General features: G+C 38.8%; 1 protein-coding gene across 1 annotated transcript; it reads left to right on the top strand.

Moving 5' to 3' along the window:
• Nucleotides 1–486: 486 nt before the first annotated feature.
• LOC134627026 (ADP-ribosylation factor 4-like) lies at nt 487–4,483 on the top strand. Its single transcript, XM_063472938.1, has 6 exons — nt 487–717; nt 1,971–2,051; nt 2,154–2,263; nt 2,370–2,441; nt 2,782–2,904; nt 3,274–4,483. The coding sequence occupies exons 1-6, from the start codon at nt 651–653 to the stop codon at nt 3,358–3,360; spliced, it is 540 nt and encodes a 179-aa protein (XP_063329008.1). The 5' UTR covers nt 487–650; the 3' UTR covers nt 3,361–4,483.
• Nucleotides 4,484–20,698: the final 16,215 nt, after the last annotated feature.

Raw genomic sequence — 20,698 nt, 5'->3', positions numbered from 1 at the left:
TCATGGAAATGCAACAAAATCTCATTCAACAATTTAAAGATTGTTTTATTCATATGCAAAACAAATTTAATTGTTCTGCGCATTAGATTGCAAAACATTTCTTTAACAAAATGGGAACAGAGGAACAAAAACACTGTAATACATCTTCCATTTTTACCTTGTTTGCTAAAGTTAAAACTCTAAAGTTTTGTAAAGGCAACTATATGTGAAATGGAAAATTGTGCTCTTGATCCTCAGTTATCACTTTTTGATAAGCAAGTGTTTATTTTCTTAATGTGAGTAGATTGTATGTATTAGTTATGATCTCCAGTCAGGTTTCAAAAGTCATTTTATTGCTTAGTTGGTTCCAAATAATAATAGTGAGAAGAAGAAGAAGAAAACGAAACAATTCCAACGGCTCGAAAGCTCTCTTAGTTTGAAAGCTGGATTAGCGGAAGTTGATTTTTCCAGTGTTTTCCGGTGTTGTTACTAGTTCCACCGTGTCCAGATTTGACAGCAGTCTTGATGACGCCATGGATAACACATACACAGACCAAAACAACACGCCGGAGCGCTATAAAACACCGACAGACACATGCAAAGACACATAGAGGCACAGCGGAGACGCTTTCTACCTGAGAGACACTTTCTACCTGAGGCTTACCTGAATCATGGGCGTCATCATCTCACACATTTTCTCCAGATTCTTCTCCAAGCATCCCGTCAGGATTTTAATGGGTGAGTTAATGTTAGCTTAATTATCAGAGCTTCCAGTGTGCCGAGTTCTTACTGATATCGCTGTAGTTGTAGTCCCGTACAAGCAAAGTCTGCAGTTTTGTTAATTTTTCTCCTCACTTTTTGGTTGTTTTCTACTTACAAAGAGCAAATAAGTTTAAAAGTCATGGTTCTTATCTTTATCACCTACAGTATATATCTATAACATCTGTAATTATCTGTATAGTGCATCTGTTTGAGGGGTTTCTTTGTGGTGACTGATCCAAAGTCATTTTATCTTATCTCAGTTTAGGATAAGCTTTATTAGATAGTTAAGGTTGACCTTGAATATATTTGAATTTTAATTATTAATTAATCGTTTCAGACTTATATTTTTCTTTACTTATTAAAAAAATATTACTATGACAATCAAACGCAAGCAAACAAAAACAACAACAACATGTCATTAACAACGTAAAGAAACTTTTTCTTAAACTGAGCAACTTCATAAAAAAGCTGTTGTGCAGTTTTTGTAAACTTGAGCCTCAGCTTTGATTCATTCAAATTTCTTCTATGGAAAAAATCTTTCTGGGATTCTATGATGCCCACAGTTTGCATTGCAAATGAATATTTTTACATAGCCTGCCCTTATTTGCTGTTGCCATATTACATAATACACTGAATACACTGGAATGTGAAGAATAATAAGTACTACAGTATGCGTGGCTAGGTATAAGTATTCCGTACTTTTATTTGTATTACAGGTACTTAACTGATGATGGTTTACATACAGAACCTGTGATCATCTTATAAAATATGACTTGTGATATTAAGTGATGGTAATCAGCTGCAAGCTATATAACTAAAATACTACTTTACGTTAATGCATCAGCAGCCATGGAATATAATTGATATTACTGATGTGTAGCATAACAATACACAAGTGAATGTTCTTGTTTTTGTTCTTAAACTCTGCTAGAGCAGCTTTGCATGGTTGACAGTTCCAAATAATCCTTATTTGTTTAATACTGGGCCTTGGTGCAGCCAGGTTCATCCTCGGTCTGAGGCAAGATGTTGTAGTTCCTCCCCTTCTTCCTTATTGGCTGCCCAAGGGGTTCTGAAATGAAAGTTGTTCTAAGTGGATATTTTAGGTATTGCCCTCACTTAAGTAAAATGTCTGCATCCTTTGCCCCCAAACTCATATTTGACAGCTGAATATGTGTTGTATTTTCAACAGTAACACTTGTGTGTGTCTGTGTGTGTTTGTGTTTCTGCAGTGGGTCTGGATGCTGCAGGTAAAACCACCCTGCTGTACAAACTGAAGCTGGGCGAGGTCGTGACCACGATCCCAACTATTGGTCAGCATTTTTAGCCTCCATCTTTCTGTTATGAAAGAGAAATATAAAAGAGTTAAATTATAATAAACATGGTTCCGTGTGTGTTTGTGTGTGCGTGTGCAGGGTTTAATGTGGAGACTGTGGAGTATAAGAACATCAGCTTCACAGTTTGGGATGTTGGTGGTCAGACGATCATCAGGCCGCTGTGGAGACATTACTACGTTAACACACAGGTGAAACTGCTGCTGTAAACACAGGACTTTAACCCAGGAGTCTGTGTTTGTGTTTTATGAAGCAGCTGCAGTGAGGAGTTTTTAAATATTGTCTGTTTGTCTTCAGGGTTTGATATTTGTGGTCGACAGCAACGACCCGGAGAGGATCAAAGAGGCATCTGAGGAGCTGCACGCACTGGTAAAAAGATTTAAACTTAGTCATAGTTTTGTTTTTCCATCTATTTTACATTTTTATTTGGTGTTACTTTTTTATTTCAGTGTGATGTTTGTTTGTTTCTTGTAGTTTTTAAGCTTAATGTATTGTTTAGTTTTTAGAAAAATGTTGTTTTTACTTCAGTTAACTAGAATGTTTTTATTTTTACTTGCAGTTTAGTTTCGTGTTAGTTAACTTTAACGACTTTGGTTCCTCGACACTCCTTCATTCAGCTTTTAATCCACACAGTACCAGTCAGAGGTCTGAGTTTAAAATAGACCATCATCAGACTCGTGTCAAAGTTAATTTTACTGTCCTGTTGCAGTTGCAGGAGGATGAGCTGAAGGGCGTGGCCGTGCTGGTCTTTGCTAACAAGCAGGATTTACCCAGAGCCATGTCGGTCAGTGACATCATCGAGGCCCTGCGTTTAAATGGAGTGTCACAGCCGGTAGGTGTCCCCAGCTTCTGCTGAGCATGGGAGAAGTTTGGCTCCAGAGTTTTCTGTCTTCCACATGTGGTTAGCAGTGTGATTAAAGTGACTTGATTTGCATAAACTGTGCAGGGGGCAACACACAGACTTGCTGATTAGTGCTGAGAAACAGATTAATAACATACAAGAAGAACAAGACAGGTATTATCTGTGTTGGCACACCTGTCAGTCAAAGCAGCCATGCCCCAAACTGAACCCACATGCAGTTATTTGAAGGGGTAATTAGCTAAAACGATTCATTACAAGTTGAAGACTTTGATGAATGCTGTTTGTAGCCCTCTTGTTTCTGTGTCTTGTTAATATTTTCATCCTTCTGTGTCTGTGCAGTGGTCGGTCCAGCCGTCCTGCGCCGTCAGCGGCACCGGTCTGGTTGAAGGTCTGGACTGGCTCTCTAATGAGATCCTGAAACAGTAGCAGATGTTGGGGCGACGAGGAGTTCTGCTTTACTTTCTATGAGCGAGCAGTGAATCCAGAAGGAGCGTGTAGGATCCTTTGCAACTGTTAAATCTGCCTCATCACAAAGACATTTGACGGGAAATGTAGCACTTCATGCAGCCGTTATGTGAACCCAGCTGTGCACTTGTAAATATGGACGAATGAGATTTGAGACACGATTGTGGTTAAATCCTCAGCAGGAGAGACCAAAGATGGAGGGATGTTTTTGCATAGATTCTGTAGGACAAGCAGTCTTTTTGCAGCCACAGGTATCGCCCCCTGGTGGCCATTACAATGCACTTACAAACTGTGAGGACTTCACTGTTCAGACCCAAAAACTATATTCGTCTTTCATATTGCCCGTGTTCCTACAGGAGACATTTAGTGTTTTGAGTCAGCAGAAATGTCTCCATTTTTTTTAATGGGTTGGCATGAGGAGGACAAAAGACATTCAGAATACTAATAGGAAATTTTAGAAAAGACTACCAAACCAAACCATGTAAAAAGTGGTTAAATTCAGTCAGTTATAATGACTTTAACTGTGAACAGACCTCATTTGTGATTTGTTCCCCATTTACAAGCTGTGGCCTTAATGTAGACACGAGTTGCCTTTAGTTTAACTGACGTAGGATTTTCCATCTCTGAGTGTTTTCTTTAAAAAATTTAAAGGCACAAGGAGGTGAAATTATTCAGAACTTTAAAAATGTAAAATTTTAAAAGCTAAAGAAAATTCAAAATTGTGCACTTTGCACTCCCTCTTGGCTTCCTTATAACCTTCATTTTCGTAAAATCAAAATTTAACTCCACTTTTTCCCTTCATCATTTTTATGAACTGATTTCATTTATTTCACAAATGAACTGTTGGAGTCGTTCGTCATTGTAGCAGAAACACATGATTTAGTGGTTATTTATGAAACATGACTGATGTTGAAACTTGGTGTATGAAGTAAAATTAAAGAAGACGTAATGTGCTGCTGGTTTTGTTGGGTGAATGTTTCTGTTAAGGTGTTTCTGTAGCATTGTGGCTATTGTTATTTTTCACATGTATTACATATATCTTTCTTACCTTGTTTATCTTTTCAGAGTCCCTTTGATTGTATTTATTGTATAATAAAGTTGTCATGGTGGAGAGTTTGTGTATCTTTGTGTTATTTTGATAAACACTGGCCTTTTACTGGCTCTGCTCTTTGATAATATGGAAATTACTGTTTGAATAAAAAAAATAAAATAAAATTCACAGTAAAATAAAAGAAACATGCGCTAAATGGGGGGATAGTTAGGATTACAGTAGGATATTAAAAACGTATGATGGCCACAGATCAAATACAGGCAGAAAGATAAACGAGGGGACAAAACAGGAAGTAAAGAGGAGAGCAGTTTATAGCATGCAAAAGAGCCACGTAAAATCATTTAAGACAGTGGCCAAGAAAAAAAGACACCTTCATCACATAGTCTGTTTTATTTTGGTAAGGATCTAACTTCCTGTCCCTTTCTAAAGGTTAAATATTCATTGTTAGCAGAATTTCTGTCAGTGTTTAATTAAAAGAACAATCAGGTTTAAACCACAATTCAAATAATTCATGAAGGACATAAAAACAATCAGTAGTCTTCTATAAAAATATAAGATGACATTTTAAGATGTTTTCAAGGAATTGTTTTTTAATACCACATTTATTTATTACTCTTCTGCTCAGCAGTTTGGGGTCTTTTAGAAAAGAAAAGCACAAAGTTAATTGATGTAAAATTCTGTATACTCCAATTAATGACTCATTAATAATGAACTATTAGCGTAATATCTCGATATGTTTTAATAAAGTTTGATTCGAACTGCTGCTAAATGTAAAGAACCTCAAAACTGTAAACCCCCAAATCTAAAAATGTCGTTTTTGCAGTGCAGTAAAAATCACATAAGGGTAACTTGACAAGTGTTTACTCTGATTACACAAACATTATGTAGAAGTAGGTGATGGACAATAGGTACTGATTTGTAAATGACTCTATATTTCTAACTAACTAGGGAGCTCATTCTGTTTCTCTTGACAATACTTCCTTGAAAAAAGGCAGATGCGAAATGTAAAAGTGAGGTCAGAGGTCAAATGTGACATATTTTAAACCTTTATATGGCATTTTCTATATGTTGACAATCTACATCACACTTGGTAACAAATTTCCCACGTGTGGGACTAATAAAGGTTATCTTATTGTTACAAGGATCTTTGTCAGTTTTCAACCAATGAACCATTTACTTGACCTTGAAGACCTTGGTGGATGTCAGCCAAATTCTAACCATAGTAGGACCACTGGTTAAAATCCAGTGTCTCAGATGGTGCATCAGTATCTATGAAAGGTACATGCAGGTTTTAGACCAACGTAACATCCCATCCACATGATTTAAGGGAAGGTGCTGCATATTTCAACAGGACAGTTATTTACTGATGCAAATCTTACATGACAGCACAGCCTCTTATTACTGCCTTCAAATTCAAAAGGAGCTAATACTTTTCTTAAAATGTTACATTCACACAGTTCAAACACTTGACATGTTTTCCATGTTCTATTGTGAGTAAAATACACGTTTATGAATCATTGTAAATTCTGTTTTATTTACATTTTACACAGTTCACCAACTTTTTTGGAATCGGGGTTGTTCAGTCGTTGGAAAAGCAGTGGAAACAATGAGCTGATCTTTGTAAGAATAATATGTGTTTTTTCGCAGCCTGGGACAAAGACTGTGACAAATAAAGGGAGACAATATGATGTGGTAACTAAAATGTCAGAATTTATTAACAAAGAAAAAAATTAACAGAACGTGTATTCATCCACCAGTCTGTAAAGTGACGATGTAGATCAGGAGTCTGAAACTTAAATGAGCTGTGGGCCACTGTTGGCACCGTCATCTCATTGACTTGAACAATAAAGTTGCCCTCCACTTTATGGTTTAAGTAGTACAAACAAACAAATAGGAAAACATCCACAAATATTTAAAAAATGTAGTGTTTTGTTTTTAAAAATTTCAAATATTGTATAACAAGACAAAAATGGAATTCATTAACTACCAAACAAACAAACTGTTACTCTCTTTCTGGCCAGACACGTGGCAGCACTTCTGCTATAATTTTGTTCGTGTTTAACAAAATAAAAAGCAGACATAAGTGTTCACATTAGCTTTTGACTGCTAGTGAAAATTGTTTTCTTTACAAAAACTCTCTCACTGAACTAACACAGCCAATCCCTCAACATGTATGTACTCTCTGCTCATATTGCCTTCATATTAATTAATTATTTGGTTTTTAAAGAACTTATTTTAACATTGCACTCAACAACAAACAAATCCTCTCTAACAAAAAAAGCAACTTCAAGGGCCAACTGCACTATATTTCGTCACGTCAATATGCGGCCCACAAGTAGGGGTGACATAGGCCGCAAGTGGCCTCCTGAGCCCTGAGTTTGAGACCCCTGATGTAGATAAATCACAGCAAAAACAAAACAATTATTCAGTTATTATTATCAATATAATTATTTATCTTAGTATCAACAAAATAATTTATCATCTTTAATGAACCCTCCTGTCGTCCTGTCCTGTCGTACAGCTACGTAAAAGGCAGTGCTGTTATGTAAGATGTGCATCAGTAAACACATGTTGCATGTTTGCTGATGTAATTTTGTCACACTTGGGCTAAATATGGTCAGTGGGCCAGACAGGCCTGCAGGCCTATCCACGTATATCAAAAAGCAAAAGTGAAAATATCCTCAACAAACATCTACAAAAGCAGGTTTATGACAGTTAAATTACATTTAGACAGAAAATGAATGAGACAGGTGAAAGGATGCCAGGATACATAACAACAGTACAGCATGGTAAAAAGAAAGCACACCCTCTTTTAGTTCTACGCTTTTATTTGTCAGGACATAATAAAAAATTATTATTAATAAAAATTATTTAAATACAACCTCAGATGAACAACACATGACCTATTACACCATCACACTACATGATTCAGTAGTTTTTAGAACCACCTTTAGGAGGAAGAACTTCAAGTAAGTATTTTCATGTACATGAAAAAAAATGCTGGGAAATGTTCAGGAACACGGATAAACTTGACTTGTGAGTGTTTACAAAAACTGTGGGAGCCAATTATGAAGCAAAGAGTTTATTAACTGTTTATAAAACTTTAAAAAGTTAATAAAAGTTGATCTGAGGCAAGGTAGACTCCTCATTCCTCTCCTACCTTCACCGAAACTTCCTTTGAGCTGTGTTTGTGGTCAAACTCACGTTCAGTGGGTGGAGCATCAGCAGCATGAAGCAGCAGAGTTTGGGATTTTTCTCTCCTGTAGCTCGACCCACTCACGTAGGCAGTGTTTGTTTGTCTCAGATAAGAGGTGGAGCTTCTGATCAATAATAATAATACACTTTATTACACAGCACAAGTAAAAAACATCAACAACTTTTAATATTTACATTTAACATTTCTTCCACAGATGTAACAGAAAATACCTCATTTCCCTTTTTAATGAGTTAGATGGTGGAAAGAGTTTGCAAGGTCTCAAGTAGCAGGTGGGTTCATACGGTCTGACTAAATCTACTGCAGCAGATTTATGGTAGGAGTCCATGAAGAGTTTAAAAGCAATGTTCCCTCTAATTTTTCATGTGTCTGAGCGAACACACAAACTCCCTGAGCGGACACTTGGACCACTGTGAGCAACAGCAGACGTGTGCACTGTGGTCACGCCAGCATCGAATCCATCCAAGTTACATGGTTTATTAAAATAATCAAATTACAGCATTTATGTTAGACTACTTTTAATTAACTGCTTTAGCCCACTTACAATGAAAATTGAAAAAAATCTTGTTCATGGCATGTGTAATATGTTAACACTATTGGAAGTAAAAAAAAAAAATAACTTGAACTCCAATTTTGAAAACACAACTTTCTTTTTTATTTTATTTTATTTTTTTTATAAAGCTCTGACTGAAAGCTCTGAGTCTGTGGTCTACAATATAGAAAAATTCTGTTTTGGTAAATTAAAGAAATCTTAACAGAAATCTTTGGGCTCAAATTGTAAAAAAACAAAAACAAAAACAAATGTGTAAAATTGCATAAAACGTTTTGGTAGCTGATTGCCCAGACTGTCTTCAAATTGTAAAACAACAACAACAACAACAACACAAAAAAATGTTTTAAAAAAATCCCAAACTGAAATTTCTAAGGCAGATTGTGAAAAAAGCCCCTGTCATTTAATAGTTTTTTAAAACTTTTATTACTTGCAATTAACTCTCTTTACCGGGCCAACTCTGACCCCAGGCCTTATGTTTTACATCCCTATGCTAGGAAGTCACACAAAAGTGGACGCAAGGTAAATCTAGGGTTAACCACTCTAACTATGAAAGAGGTGGTGTTGGCAGCATATGAAGACTGCAGAGGCCCATATTTCATAAAGATGCTCAAATTATAATGTCGGAAAAACTCAGAGATGTTAAACAGGCTGAAATACAAACTAAAAGCAAGTTCAACAACTACAAGGTATAGGTACCTCATTTTAGTGTCATACCACTGTATTAAAGCTTAAAAAATTATAAAAATGTTTTAGAGTTGTATGTGGACAGCTGGGAAAAGGCAAGCAATAAAGATGCTTCTAAGAGTCGCTATTTCTTCATGATACTCATCCAAAAAAGACAAAAACTCTACAGGCTCTTTTTAATAGGTATGAGGGAAAGGTGACGTATTTTCCAGAAAACTGATTGGTCAGTAGGTGATGTGTTCATACCTGTTGATCTCATGAACATAAAATGTTTAAGCAGAGGCTAGGTCTCCGGCACAAGTTACCATGGTGATGGAAATAGGTGTGCAGGTGTCAGTTCCTTTATTATTTAGATTTATTGAAGCTGATAAGGAAGTCCAGAAAAAGACATAGCAACACAAATGGCACTAAAAGGCAAGCCTACGATGACAAGAGATAAAGAAGACATCAGTAAGGTGGAGCATAAAGGCTCATCTGTTACATAAATAATGGAAACAGTGGTGGGTTAAGCACCCAGATATAGAGATTATTAACTGCAGAAAGGGAAACATACCTCAAAGCCTATTACACACTGTTCCTGACCATTTCCAGGAACCAATTTAACCTGTTTAAACTGCATGTAAAGTCAATAATCATGTTAAGTAACGTCTATATTTTTACTCACCTTTTCACAGGTGTGTCTGTGTGTGTGCGTTACATGACTGACTATATGTATCAAACCTTCCCGCTCTTCACTGTCAGTCCAAAGAAATCCACTCTGAAGCTGCAGGGTAGCGCTGACGTATTCACGCTATCATATCAGGATCACAACAGCATGGGCCTGGAACCCATCGTGTATTTATGGCCGGACATTACACAGGACATCTGGACCAGTGTCTGCCTCACTGTGGACACCAGTAAAGGTGTGGTCCAGCTGTTCAATGGTGGGTACATGAGCGTCAGGAAAGTGCTGCCCACTCAGGTGAGAATTATTAGAATTAGTGTGTAGACACCCACATACACCCACATGTTTAGTTTAAATACGTAGCATAGAAAAGGAAACACTTTTATTTATTAACATCTTTCAAGGTTGAGGCGAGTGGAAAAATTACTGCATCCATAACATCTAATAAATGATGACGCAGTGAGGAAGCTGTAACCTTTCTAAAAGTTTAAAAGCCTTTTTTTTTCACTCAGAATGCAAACTATGGAATATGGGTAACAAAATATACAGATCATTCATATTTCAGGTCTACAGCAGTTAGCATCTCCTTCTAAAAAAAACACAAGCAAACACCCCTGTTAGCCAATAAAACCTTCACTGTGTGTGCGTTTATGTGTGTGTTCAGTATGTGTGGGCAGGTGAGCCTGTCATTGACTTCCCGGGTTTTGATGGTCAGCTGACAGACGTCCACGTGTGGGATTATCCTCTGAACTATAAAGAAGTTTTCTACTACATCACTAAAGGCTACTATGGGTAAGATCCTGTGTGTGTGTGTGTGTGTGTTCCAGTTTTACATGTACAGCTAACTTAAACCTCACTGCAGCACAGACCATCATCACTGCATTAAGACTGATTTTAAGAGTGTGTTTTATTCCCAATACTTAAAAAAAATTGTCTAATACATGAAGAAATAAACTCATCATAATGTTACACAATGGGTGTGAGAAGTCTGTGCTTCATTTATTAATGAGAACAATAGTTATCTCTCTGTCATCTCTCTGCATGACATCACATTTTAAAATATGTAGCACAAAGTAGGAATGTTCAACCATCAGCTGATGGTCATCACGGAAAAAGTTTATCTGGGCATGGAGTGCCCTCTTTTGGAATCAAGTTAAATAACAGTGCAGACCTGAAGTCATCAATATAAGAGCGTGGTGCCTGGTTGGTACCTGGTTCAGTGGCTGCAGCTCAGGAGGTAGAGGAGGTCATCGGAGGGAAGGTAGTTTGATCCCTGGCTGCTCCAGTCTGTGTGCCAAATATCTTTGGGCAAGACACTAACTCCACTTTACTCTCTGATACATCCACTGAATGTGTATGAATGTTGAATAGAAAGCACTTATGTAGAAAAAGTGCTGCTTTTAGTGCTCAGAGTAGAAATGTGCTGTATAAGAACCAGACAATTTATCTTTTACTGTTTTTTGAGTGAATTGTTTCTTTAGGACCACCATATTTTGCCCAAATGTGTCCTTTACAATTATAATTGTGTGCTGATGAGTTTGCATTACACTGCCACCAAAAGCTGGCCACATATGTAACATCCATAATCTATTTTTAAACAAAATTATTTTTATTTATAATCGGCCTTGTGTTTTTAGGTCTTACAACGGCTCTGTCGTCTCCTGGTCCTACATCAGCTATTCTAGCAGAGGAAGGGCAGTCATGGAGGACTCCTATGACATGCAGGCAAAACAGCCAATCGGGGAAGCTGAGCAAGAGCGTGGCCTGAAGGAAGAGAAGCGGAGATTTTTCATCGTGGAGGAGGAAAAAAGACAAGAGTTGTTTTAATGATGACAGAGTAGGGACGGAGTGGGGTAATTAGTAGAAAATAATCCAGTCATAAAAGACTTGACAGTGGTTAATCGTGTTTTGAAATTAAATGTTTGATTTGATTTCAGTGTGTGGTTTTGTTTATAAAGCAAGATGGGAAACTAACGTTACACTCTCTCACTTTGGACATGTCCATGTAGCACACTTCATGCTCCCTCAGGCTGTGCATGACTTTGTGTTATGCACTTAGCTGAAAAACTGCGACATTTTATCCAAACAGCAACCTCGATTGATAGAAAATTAAGGTAAAGTTCCAAAAACTGCTTCTTTTCCACCCTTCCACACTCAGCTTTATCACCAGTGTGAATTTACACCATCTGATTAGCCAAGGTGCACTTCAGATGTCTCTGCATGTGGCTCTGAATGCACCAGAAATAAGATTAAGTAAAAATTTGAGACACAGATTTGGACAGAAAATTAAAATCTGAAGCTAATTATTCATTTTTATGTGTTGTGGTTGTTTTTGTGTGTTTATTATGGAAAAAAAACAATACGGAGGTGGTGAAGAGAGAGTAATGAATGATATCTGTTAAGGCGCTACGTTGCGCTTTAAAGGAGCAGTTCGGTGTTTTGTGAAATGGCCTTGTTCGTTTCTGGAGGTGTCAGATGTGACTGTGTAAGACTTTGTTGAAGACCTAAGTGCAGCACACATTCATGCTTAATCCACAACTAAGGATCAAACAGGGACTAGAGAGGGAATCAAAACAGTGGAAATAAGAAAAAGTGACAATACTTTTTAAAGTAGCACAGAGTGTCACTTCAGCTCAAGTTCTATTTTATTTCTCTTCATGATTTTATTCTCAGTTTCCTTTGAGAGTTTATAATCATATTTATGTCCCTGAGTTTGTTTTTCCTGCACTCCTGTGATTTCTGAGTCAAGTCTGTATTTCCTTGTGTTCAGTTACTTCCTGATTCATTTTGTTAATATTTTATGCTTTGCATTTATTTTTATTTTTTCAGTTTGTCTTGGTTCAGTTTTGCCTCCTCCCTCATGATTGTGTGTCCGCCTGCTCTGTGTTTCTGTCACGGTCCTGGGTCGGTGACCCTGTGTTATTTTGTTATTATTATTGCTCTAGGATTTCTTTGCTGTAAATGACTTCTTGTGTTCTGATTTGATGTTTGATTTTAATTGTTATCACAATTAGTGTCTAGGTTTCTTTCTCTGTATTTCTAGTGCTCTAGTTCTTTGTTCTGTGATTCCTAGTTCTTAGGTTTGGTTCATGTGTCCCTTTTGGTTCAGTATCAGGTCTGGGTTTCTGTGTCTGTTGGCTGTTTCCTGTTTAGCTTTGAAAGTCTGTTTCATGTCAGTGTTTCTAGTTTCGCTTCCCCTGTCTCCTGAGGTCAATTCCTCATTCCCTCTTGTTCCTGTGTATTTATAGTGTGTGTCCTCCAGTGCTCGTCATCGCGTCGTACTTCTACCACTCCTTTGTGCTGTGTGTATTTCTCCGTGCTCCTCGTGTCCCCAGTTATTTCAGAGTCTGTTCCGAGTTTAGTAGCTTCCTAGTTTCCTGTTGTTTCTTTTTCTTTGGGCCTTAGTTTCTAGTTTCCAGTTTTTGGTTATATGTTCTTTCTCATCGTGTTTGGATGTTCAGCGACAATAAAAGCTGCCTCTCTCAGTTTAACTCTTTTGTGGTCTGAGTCCTGCGTTTGAGTCCTAAACCTGCCTGCCACACAGCAGAACCTTGACAGTTTCCCTACTTTATGTTAGGTGACTGACTATAACGGGTGGACTCAGTAGCAGAAACACACACAGGCTCGGCGGTTGCAGTAAATGCTGTTTTATTTACAGTGATAGGGGATATTTACAAGGGATGGGGCTATTTACAGTGATCGGGTAAACGTGCGAGGACCGAGAGGGAATAAAACAGAACCGAAGCATGCGGGAGGATGGGTGGCGCACTGGAGTGACCAGAGGATGAGGGACAAAACAGAGTTAGGGAATTGCGCCGCAAGCCAAGGGGTAAACATATGTAAACAGGGAGAGTTGGAGAGCTTACTTGATCCACAGAAAATACAGACGCGGGCGGTGATCACAGGCAGAGGTGAGGTAAATCTCCAAAAGAACAGGCAGGCGAGCAGGGGGTCTGCAAAACACTTTACCACTTGTGGAAGCGACAACACTCCGACATCAGACACAGCTCTTTGAATGCTCCCTCTGATGGGGAGAGAGAAGGAAGACAGGATGAAAGACATGCTGTGGACAAGATCCAGAGATTAATAACAAGTGTGATTCAGCAGAGAGGTCTATTAACACATGCTGAGTGAGAAAGGTGACCGAAAAGGAAATACTCAATGCATCATTGGAATCCCCAGCAGTGTACACCTATTGCAGCATAACTAAGGGAGGATTCAGGGTCACCTTAACCAGCCCTGACTATATGCTTTAGCAAAAAGGAAAGTTTTAAGCCTAATCTTAAAAGTAGAGACAGTGTCTGTCTCCTGACTGGAAGCTGGTTCCACAGAAGAGGGGCCTGAAAACTGAAGGCTCTCCCTCCCATTCTACTTCCCCCTGAATTTTCTCCCGAACCCAAATTTTGTGGAGCTATAGTAAGTTTTTTATCCTGGAGTTCGCTCCATACTTCTTCCAGGAGTGGATGTTCTGTGACCATACACAAGTGCACTTAATGTTTAATTTGTTAGCTATGTGGCTAAATAATTTGTGAGTGATTATTTGACTGTAAGCTTTACGTACCGGATCATCTAGTACAAAAGGGTTAGGCTTTGGATTGGAAGTTGCAACCGCAACTTTCTGTTTTCTGTGGTTCTGTTGTTGTCTGTGTGCCAAGTATTGCAAGGATGCAACTGAATGAGTGAGCTGTTTTGTATGGAAGAGCATTAGGGCCACTGGAAAAATTGAATTTATTTTTTTTCCAGAATTCTGAGATTAAAGTCAGAATTCATTCTGACTGAATTCATTCATTCTCTGAGGTGTCCATTTTTCCCCCCAGTGGCCCTAATCCTCTTCCGTAGTTTATCCCACTCTCTTCAATTGTTTTTGATTGCACCTTGTTGTACTGAGGATCGTTAGTTTGATCCAAACTTTTGAAAAACTATTCCTTTTTGATGGCAAATTCCACAGTTTTCAAAGATGCAGTATTTAAGCTGTCCTGGGAGCATCATCTTTCATGTCCTGGATCCAGTTTTTCAAAACTGATCATTTTGTTCCGACGTTTTGGAGGAAGGATGTGCTCACTTTCTGATGTCAAACTTGCTGTCAGAAGACTGCAGATTTCAAGATGGCGGCGCACACTGTTGCAGGAGCTTACGGCTCTCCGTCTCAGTACTCCTTTTTTTTGTTTAGTTTGCATAGCTTGTACGCATCAAACATCTGTTTCATTGGACTTTCATCGCACGCACAACATCCCAGATCACATAGCGAGACCACGGGCTCCCCCTGGATTGTTATCGGGTCTAGGCGGTGGCGCAGACGGAGGGAGAGGAAGCAAAAGTGGGGCCGCACATCCGGCACAATGACTGTAGAAAACATGGATGACGCGACAGCTCCCCAAAAATGAAGCCAAAACGTCTCTATCGCCCCCTAGTGTCTGGCTGCAGTATAGGTCATAAACCCAGCCTCCTCCATGTTAGCCGATGGGACTGGGGTCAGACTAAAATAAATAAATTCTCCTCAGATAAATTTTTTCCAAAGATTATTTCTTTTATTATCAATAGCTGTCATCACGCTGATTTATGTCCAAAGGGTCTCCTTTCTCATAAGTGTGATTCTAATTACTACCACAGTGATGTTAAATTCCGGTGCAACGTCATCATAACAGCTTTGACTGGCAGCTGCAGTCACGGAGAAACTTGAGTATCTCTGTTCGGGAATAGCAGATAGAACGGAGGCTCTGAGAGGAGGGCCAGCGTTGACATTATAAAACCACGACCGACTGTTTTAACCGGACAGTCTGAGGAGTTCTTCAGTAAACTGGACACCCGACAGAAGGACCCGAGGCCCCGCCGCACTTTTTCGGTAAGTTAAACGTGTTTGTAAGCTAATCCGTAACTAACATCCGTAGCTATCCTGAGACCTAGCTAGCTAAGATGTTCTCTTTGTGATTACAGGAGCTGCCCTTAGATTCAGACCTCAGCACCACCCAGTGACAACAGACAGATCATCCGACATGTTAACTGCAAAATTAACTGATGAAAACAGTACAAAGGTTAAAGTACCACATGTGCTGTCAGTGAAAGCTGCAGCTGTTTTATTGATAAAGACAAAAGGATTAATCACCCATGTAAATGTGCCACTATATATCAGCATTAACAGTACCTCAGTTTGGTGTTTCAGAAAGCTTCTGATATCAGACCTGCAGAACTTCTGTTTTAAACACTGAATGTAGTCAGCTGCATGGAGAGCACATGAGATTTTCTCTGACACAATTAAATAAAACCCGATGAAGGTCAGAGGTCATCACTTGTATGTTGAACTACAAACTTGTGATCTGGAATTCTTTCACAGTTTTTTTTGCCAATAGTGTGTTATTTATCATAGAGTGATTCAGAGTTATTCATACCAGAGTAACCAGAGAGGATAATATATTTTTAAATATATAACTTTCTACACGACTGAAAATAATATCTTTATGTAAAAGTCAAGAGCCTCTCAGGATTATCCAAGTATTTATAACATTACACAAAGTGTAAATGTAAAGGAGACCCGAGGGAAACGGAAGAAAAGAAAAAAAGTCATGAAAATATAAGCAGTTTATAATAAAACGACAAAAAGCTGATGACCACACTTCCTCGGGGTCAACAAACGAGCTGTCAGGGTGGAGGTGTGGTCTGATACTGTGGGAAAAGTCTTTATGTGCAACAGGGTGACAGAGTCAGGACAAAATCATTGACAGATATCAGCAAACGACTCATCTCTTAATACTTGCATGGGTACATTTCTACTAGGTGTAAAGAAGACCGATGTAATTACTAGGGGTGCAACGATACACAAAATTCACGGTTCGGTTCGATACTTTGGTGTCACGGTTTGATATTTTTTCAATACAAAAAAATGTTCATGCCTTTTTAATTTGTCATTTATTAAAATTATAAATATATATTTTACCTCAAAAGTACAGTTTTTAAATGTAATGTTGCTGAAACAACAAAATAATTAAAAAATTAAATCTATCTGATCGAGAAATCACTCATCTTTGGAAAAGAGAGTTTATTACAGAGAAATGGCTCTTTCCAAAATAAAAGCTATACTATACCCTTCTTCTGGGGTATATTCTCAGCAGCATATTAAACATAGCAGGTCCCCATAAGGAGAATCATGTGCTAACGGCTGTCTAAATGACTCGGGTAAAGTTTGTAGCATGTGTGCTTGTTGTTTTTGTCTGCTTCCACTTGTCTTTGCACTAGGATGATGTCGGCGTAAATGTGCAGTCATACTCATTGTGTTCCCACTAGTGCTGTCAGCGTTAATGTCGTTAAAATGACGTTCACGCCATAACGCGGAAAATCTCTGTTAACGAGTTATCGCCCCGTGCGTGGGGCTGGACGGTGTGAACACATTAACGAGCTAACTGCGCTAACGCACTAGTTCCCACCAATGTAATTGAGCAGTGCGTGGCACATCCGACATACTGTTTTACTTTTGTCCATGACGCGCTTACCTTCAGGGTCATACTTCACATGAAGACCAAAATAGTTCCAAACACCAGATCTGAATGAGGGTGGGGGAGGTTCAATTTCGGCTAGCGTTGAAGCAGTAGCCATGTTGCAACGAGCTTAACTTCCGTCTCGTTAGCTTGTGCTGCGCTCAGTGGATCTGCGCTCGACAGTGCAGCCTAGGCGGAGTAATGGAACGCAGATCCACTGAGCTCTCAACACAGACAGCATCGTCAGAAGAAAAGTTGATAAATAAATAAAAAATTTTGTATTGCTCGATACATATGCGTACCGAACCGAAAGCACTGTATCGAACGGTTCAATACCGATACGAGTATCGTTGCACCCCTAGTAATTACATTACATTTGGGTGCAGTGGACTCGAGACGAATACATCCAGATTTTTTGTCAAATCTGTACACAGTGTTCAGCAAAAACTGTTGAATACATTTCTTTTTACCTACTGGAGGGTGTGTTTAATATCAGTGAATTCAACCCAGGCTGTTTAGAAATGGTGTTTAAACCCATAAAGATTTGCTTGTGGAGCATTTGACCCTGACACTGCAGGGAAACTTGATGACCTAACTTAGCTTTTTTTTTCAGCTTTCTGTTGTTCTCCAAACAGTGTAGCAGACCTGTTACTGTCCACCCAATGACCAAAGCACTGTTTGAAAATAGAACAATTTTTTTTCTCTCCTAATAATAAAATGCAGGCAGCAGATGCCTCATCTCTGAATACTTTCACTGCTCGGTAGGATTCCAAAAGTTGACCAATCAGAATGAAAGTGGGCTTTCAGGCACATGAGCTTGAAGAGCCACAGGATATAAAAGCTTGTTTTAATTCGAGGATGAACTTAGGGGAATTAAAGGGTTAGTGTGGGGTAAATAAGAATGATTTTGGATGGTGAGTTTAGCAGTGGTACTCCAGTGGACTCTCGCCATAAAAATCTAAAGCTGGAAATGTGAATAATAGAAGAATGGGCCCTCTTTAATGTGTGTTTTCCCTGCTGTGTTTTGTCCTGGGGCCACAAAAACGGTCAAAGATGGCACGCCAAACAACCAAATGATGCCAGAGGAGGTAATCATTCGTAATGTCTCTGTGTCATGAGGCAGGCCTCTGATCTGACCAATATTTTATTTTTGGTCAATGACACTGATTATTTCTTGGTTTTTCATCATTTAAAAAAACAAACAAAAAAACATCTGTAGCTCCTGGACTTGAGGTCAGGGATATAATCGTGTGTGTGTGTTTCACAGAATAAATTCTAACGTGACGTTACTGAAATAAAAGTCGTGCTATTCCTTTTTTCCCTGTAAACAAATGTGCTGTCTGTCACCCCTGCTGTCGCTCTCTTGTTTGCTTAACACCTAGGCTGTGATTTGGGTGATAATGTGACTTAAAAATATACAAATAAAGGCTTTGTTTCATACTCTGACACAGAGAATACCTCAAGCAACTGTTTTGAGCCCCTTAAAGTGTAGCAGAAGTAATCAGCCAGTGCAATATTCAGTTTTAGTAAATGAATATGCATTGAGTAAAATAATGTGCATTTATTCAGAGATACTCTGGGACACATTTAATCTCTGTGTTCTGATCATGAGGTAAGCGTTTGCAGGTAACTGAAAATGATTTTATTCAAAGCACAGTTCGAAAAACCCTGGAAAGCCCCTCAGAAGAAAAGCTGATACACGAGGACATCAGAAATCCTTCAGTGCAACTTTATGACAGGACATTAACCAAATAAAACAGTTTGTGTATAAATATAAGCCACTGAAAAGGTTAAAAAATGTTATTTGAGCCTCTGAAAATATGGGATGAGTATCAAACTTTGGTTAAACCCCTCTAGTCTGCACTTCATCGTAGCTGTGCAATATAATACTGATAATTTACTTTGCTGTAAAAATAAGATGTGCACCATGCAGACAGCTGCCCAAACATGAGAGCACACAAAGTTAAAAAGTGACTCGAAAGCAAATATACAAAGGTGAGTTTGTAGCTGCTTCTTCAATGCCACCTCAAAAACCACACATCTCCAAGTCACAGTCTGGGGATGCTGTTCCATCATGTTAGTACCAGGTAGCAAACCTGTCCCACCATGATGTGAAGAGCCGGTGTTTAAATACTGCAGGATGCTGATGAGTGGCTGGATCTCACTATGATTGGCCCTGGATGCAGGAACTCATCACTGTGTACAGAGACAATGAGACAAACATCAGGACACAGTGTTTTGTCTCACCCCCAACCGCAACAGATGGCTGCCAATCCCTCAGCCTGGTAAGCTGGAGATTAAATGACACGACGACTGAAACTAGCACCGCTGAATGAACAATGGGCTGGGAGGTCAGCTCCTTGGGCTCTCAATGGCCTCTGATCAATGGCCTTTGATCAGTGGTTGTTGATCCATGTTCATGAGTATTTGCATATTAATGATCAAGGTACTCACTCATCCAAGTGACTTCTTCAGTCTCAGCTGACTGCAGATTTCCCCAACCTTATAAACAGTACACAATGAGCACACTGATCTTTGATCTGTGGTTGTTGATCAGTGGCTATGACAGTTTGCATATTAAGAAGCTGACCTCACTGTCCATTGTTCATTCAGTGGGCTGGTTTCAGGCATTGTGCAAATGTACTGTTTATAAGGTTGGGGAAACCTGCAGTCAGCTGAGACTGAAGAAGTCACTTGGATGAGTGAGGAAACGTTTCTCCCACTGAAAACGCTACGTCCAGATGAACAGAATCAACTTTTGGGGATTATTTTGTTTGAAATCATTAAATGAAACAATTGTTACAATTTTGTTGTCTCTACAAAAAATAAAGAAATCCTTGAAGAGAAAGAAAAACTGGAAATAAACCACAGTCATGCAGTGCCAACTCCAAGGCATGGAGGAGAAATACAGAGCACTGCAGGTAAAGCTTGATGAAACACTGCACAAATATCAAGAGCTGCTTCAAGAGAAAGAACAAGACATAAATCAGAAAGAAGAAAAACATATTCTCCAGGACTTTGAGAGGAAAAACCAAAAACTGAGTCACAGTGTGGGAAGAAGAGTTTTGGAGTTGCTTTTTCACCTTTTGGACATTCTGCACTGTGTGGCATTCTGGGGAGGAATCACCACAGGGACCACACTGCCTGGGACTGTACTTAGTTGTATTTTCATCACTTCACTGAAAATGAATCTCACTGTTCATCTGCATCTGAGTCTTGTGTTTGGGTCCTACTTTCCCGCAACTCCACAGTCTTAAGTATAAAAACAAGAAATAGATAATAGCTGCAGGTGTGTTTGTGTGTGTGCATAATAGGCATACTTTACTTGTTGGGTCCAAATCCCACAAGGAATTAAATAAAACAAGAAGACAAACAAAAACAAAATGAAAATAAATTTGTCTCCCTTACCAGTTCAGGAATCAGGATGAGGAAGACATTAGATCAGATCAGTGCAGGCTTTCGCACGACAGACTGACAAGTTTCTGCTAACTGAAAAAATGTATGGCGATATTTCCAAAATACATTTGCAATCAAATAACTTTGACAACGTATGTTTGTTTGTTTTTTTAAGAAAGAAACAGAGAGCAGAGCTGGAAAGACAGCCTAGCTCAACAGGTTACAATAGATCAGATGCCACCTACTTTTCATGACAGTCTTCTTTATG

The sequence above is a fragment of the Pelmatolapia mariae genome, linkage group LG5, assembly GCF_036321145.2.
Source record: "Pelmatolapia mariae isolate MD_Pm_ZW linkage group LG5, Pm_UMD_F_2, whole genome shotgun sequence".
NCBI classification, from domain to species: domain Eukaryota; kingdom Metazoa; phylum Chordata; class Actinopteri; order Cichliformes; family Cichlidae; genus Pelmatolapia; species Pelmatolapia mariae.
The sequence above is the reverse complement of the archived record's forward strand: the minus strand, read 5'-3'. Positions and strand labels throughout refer to the sequence as shown.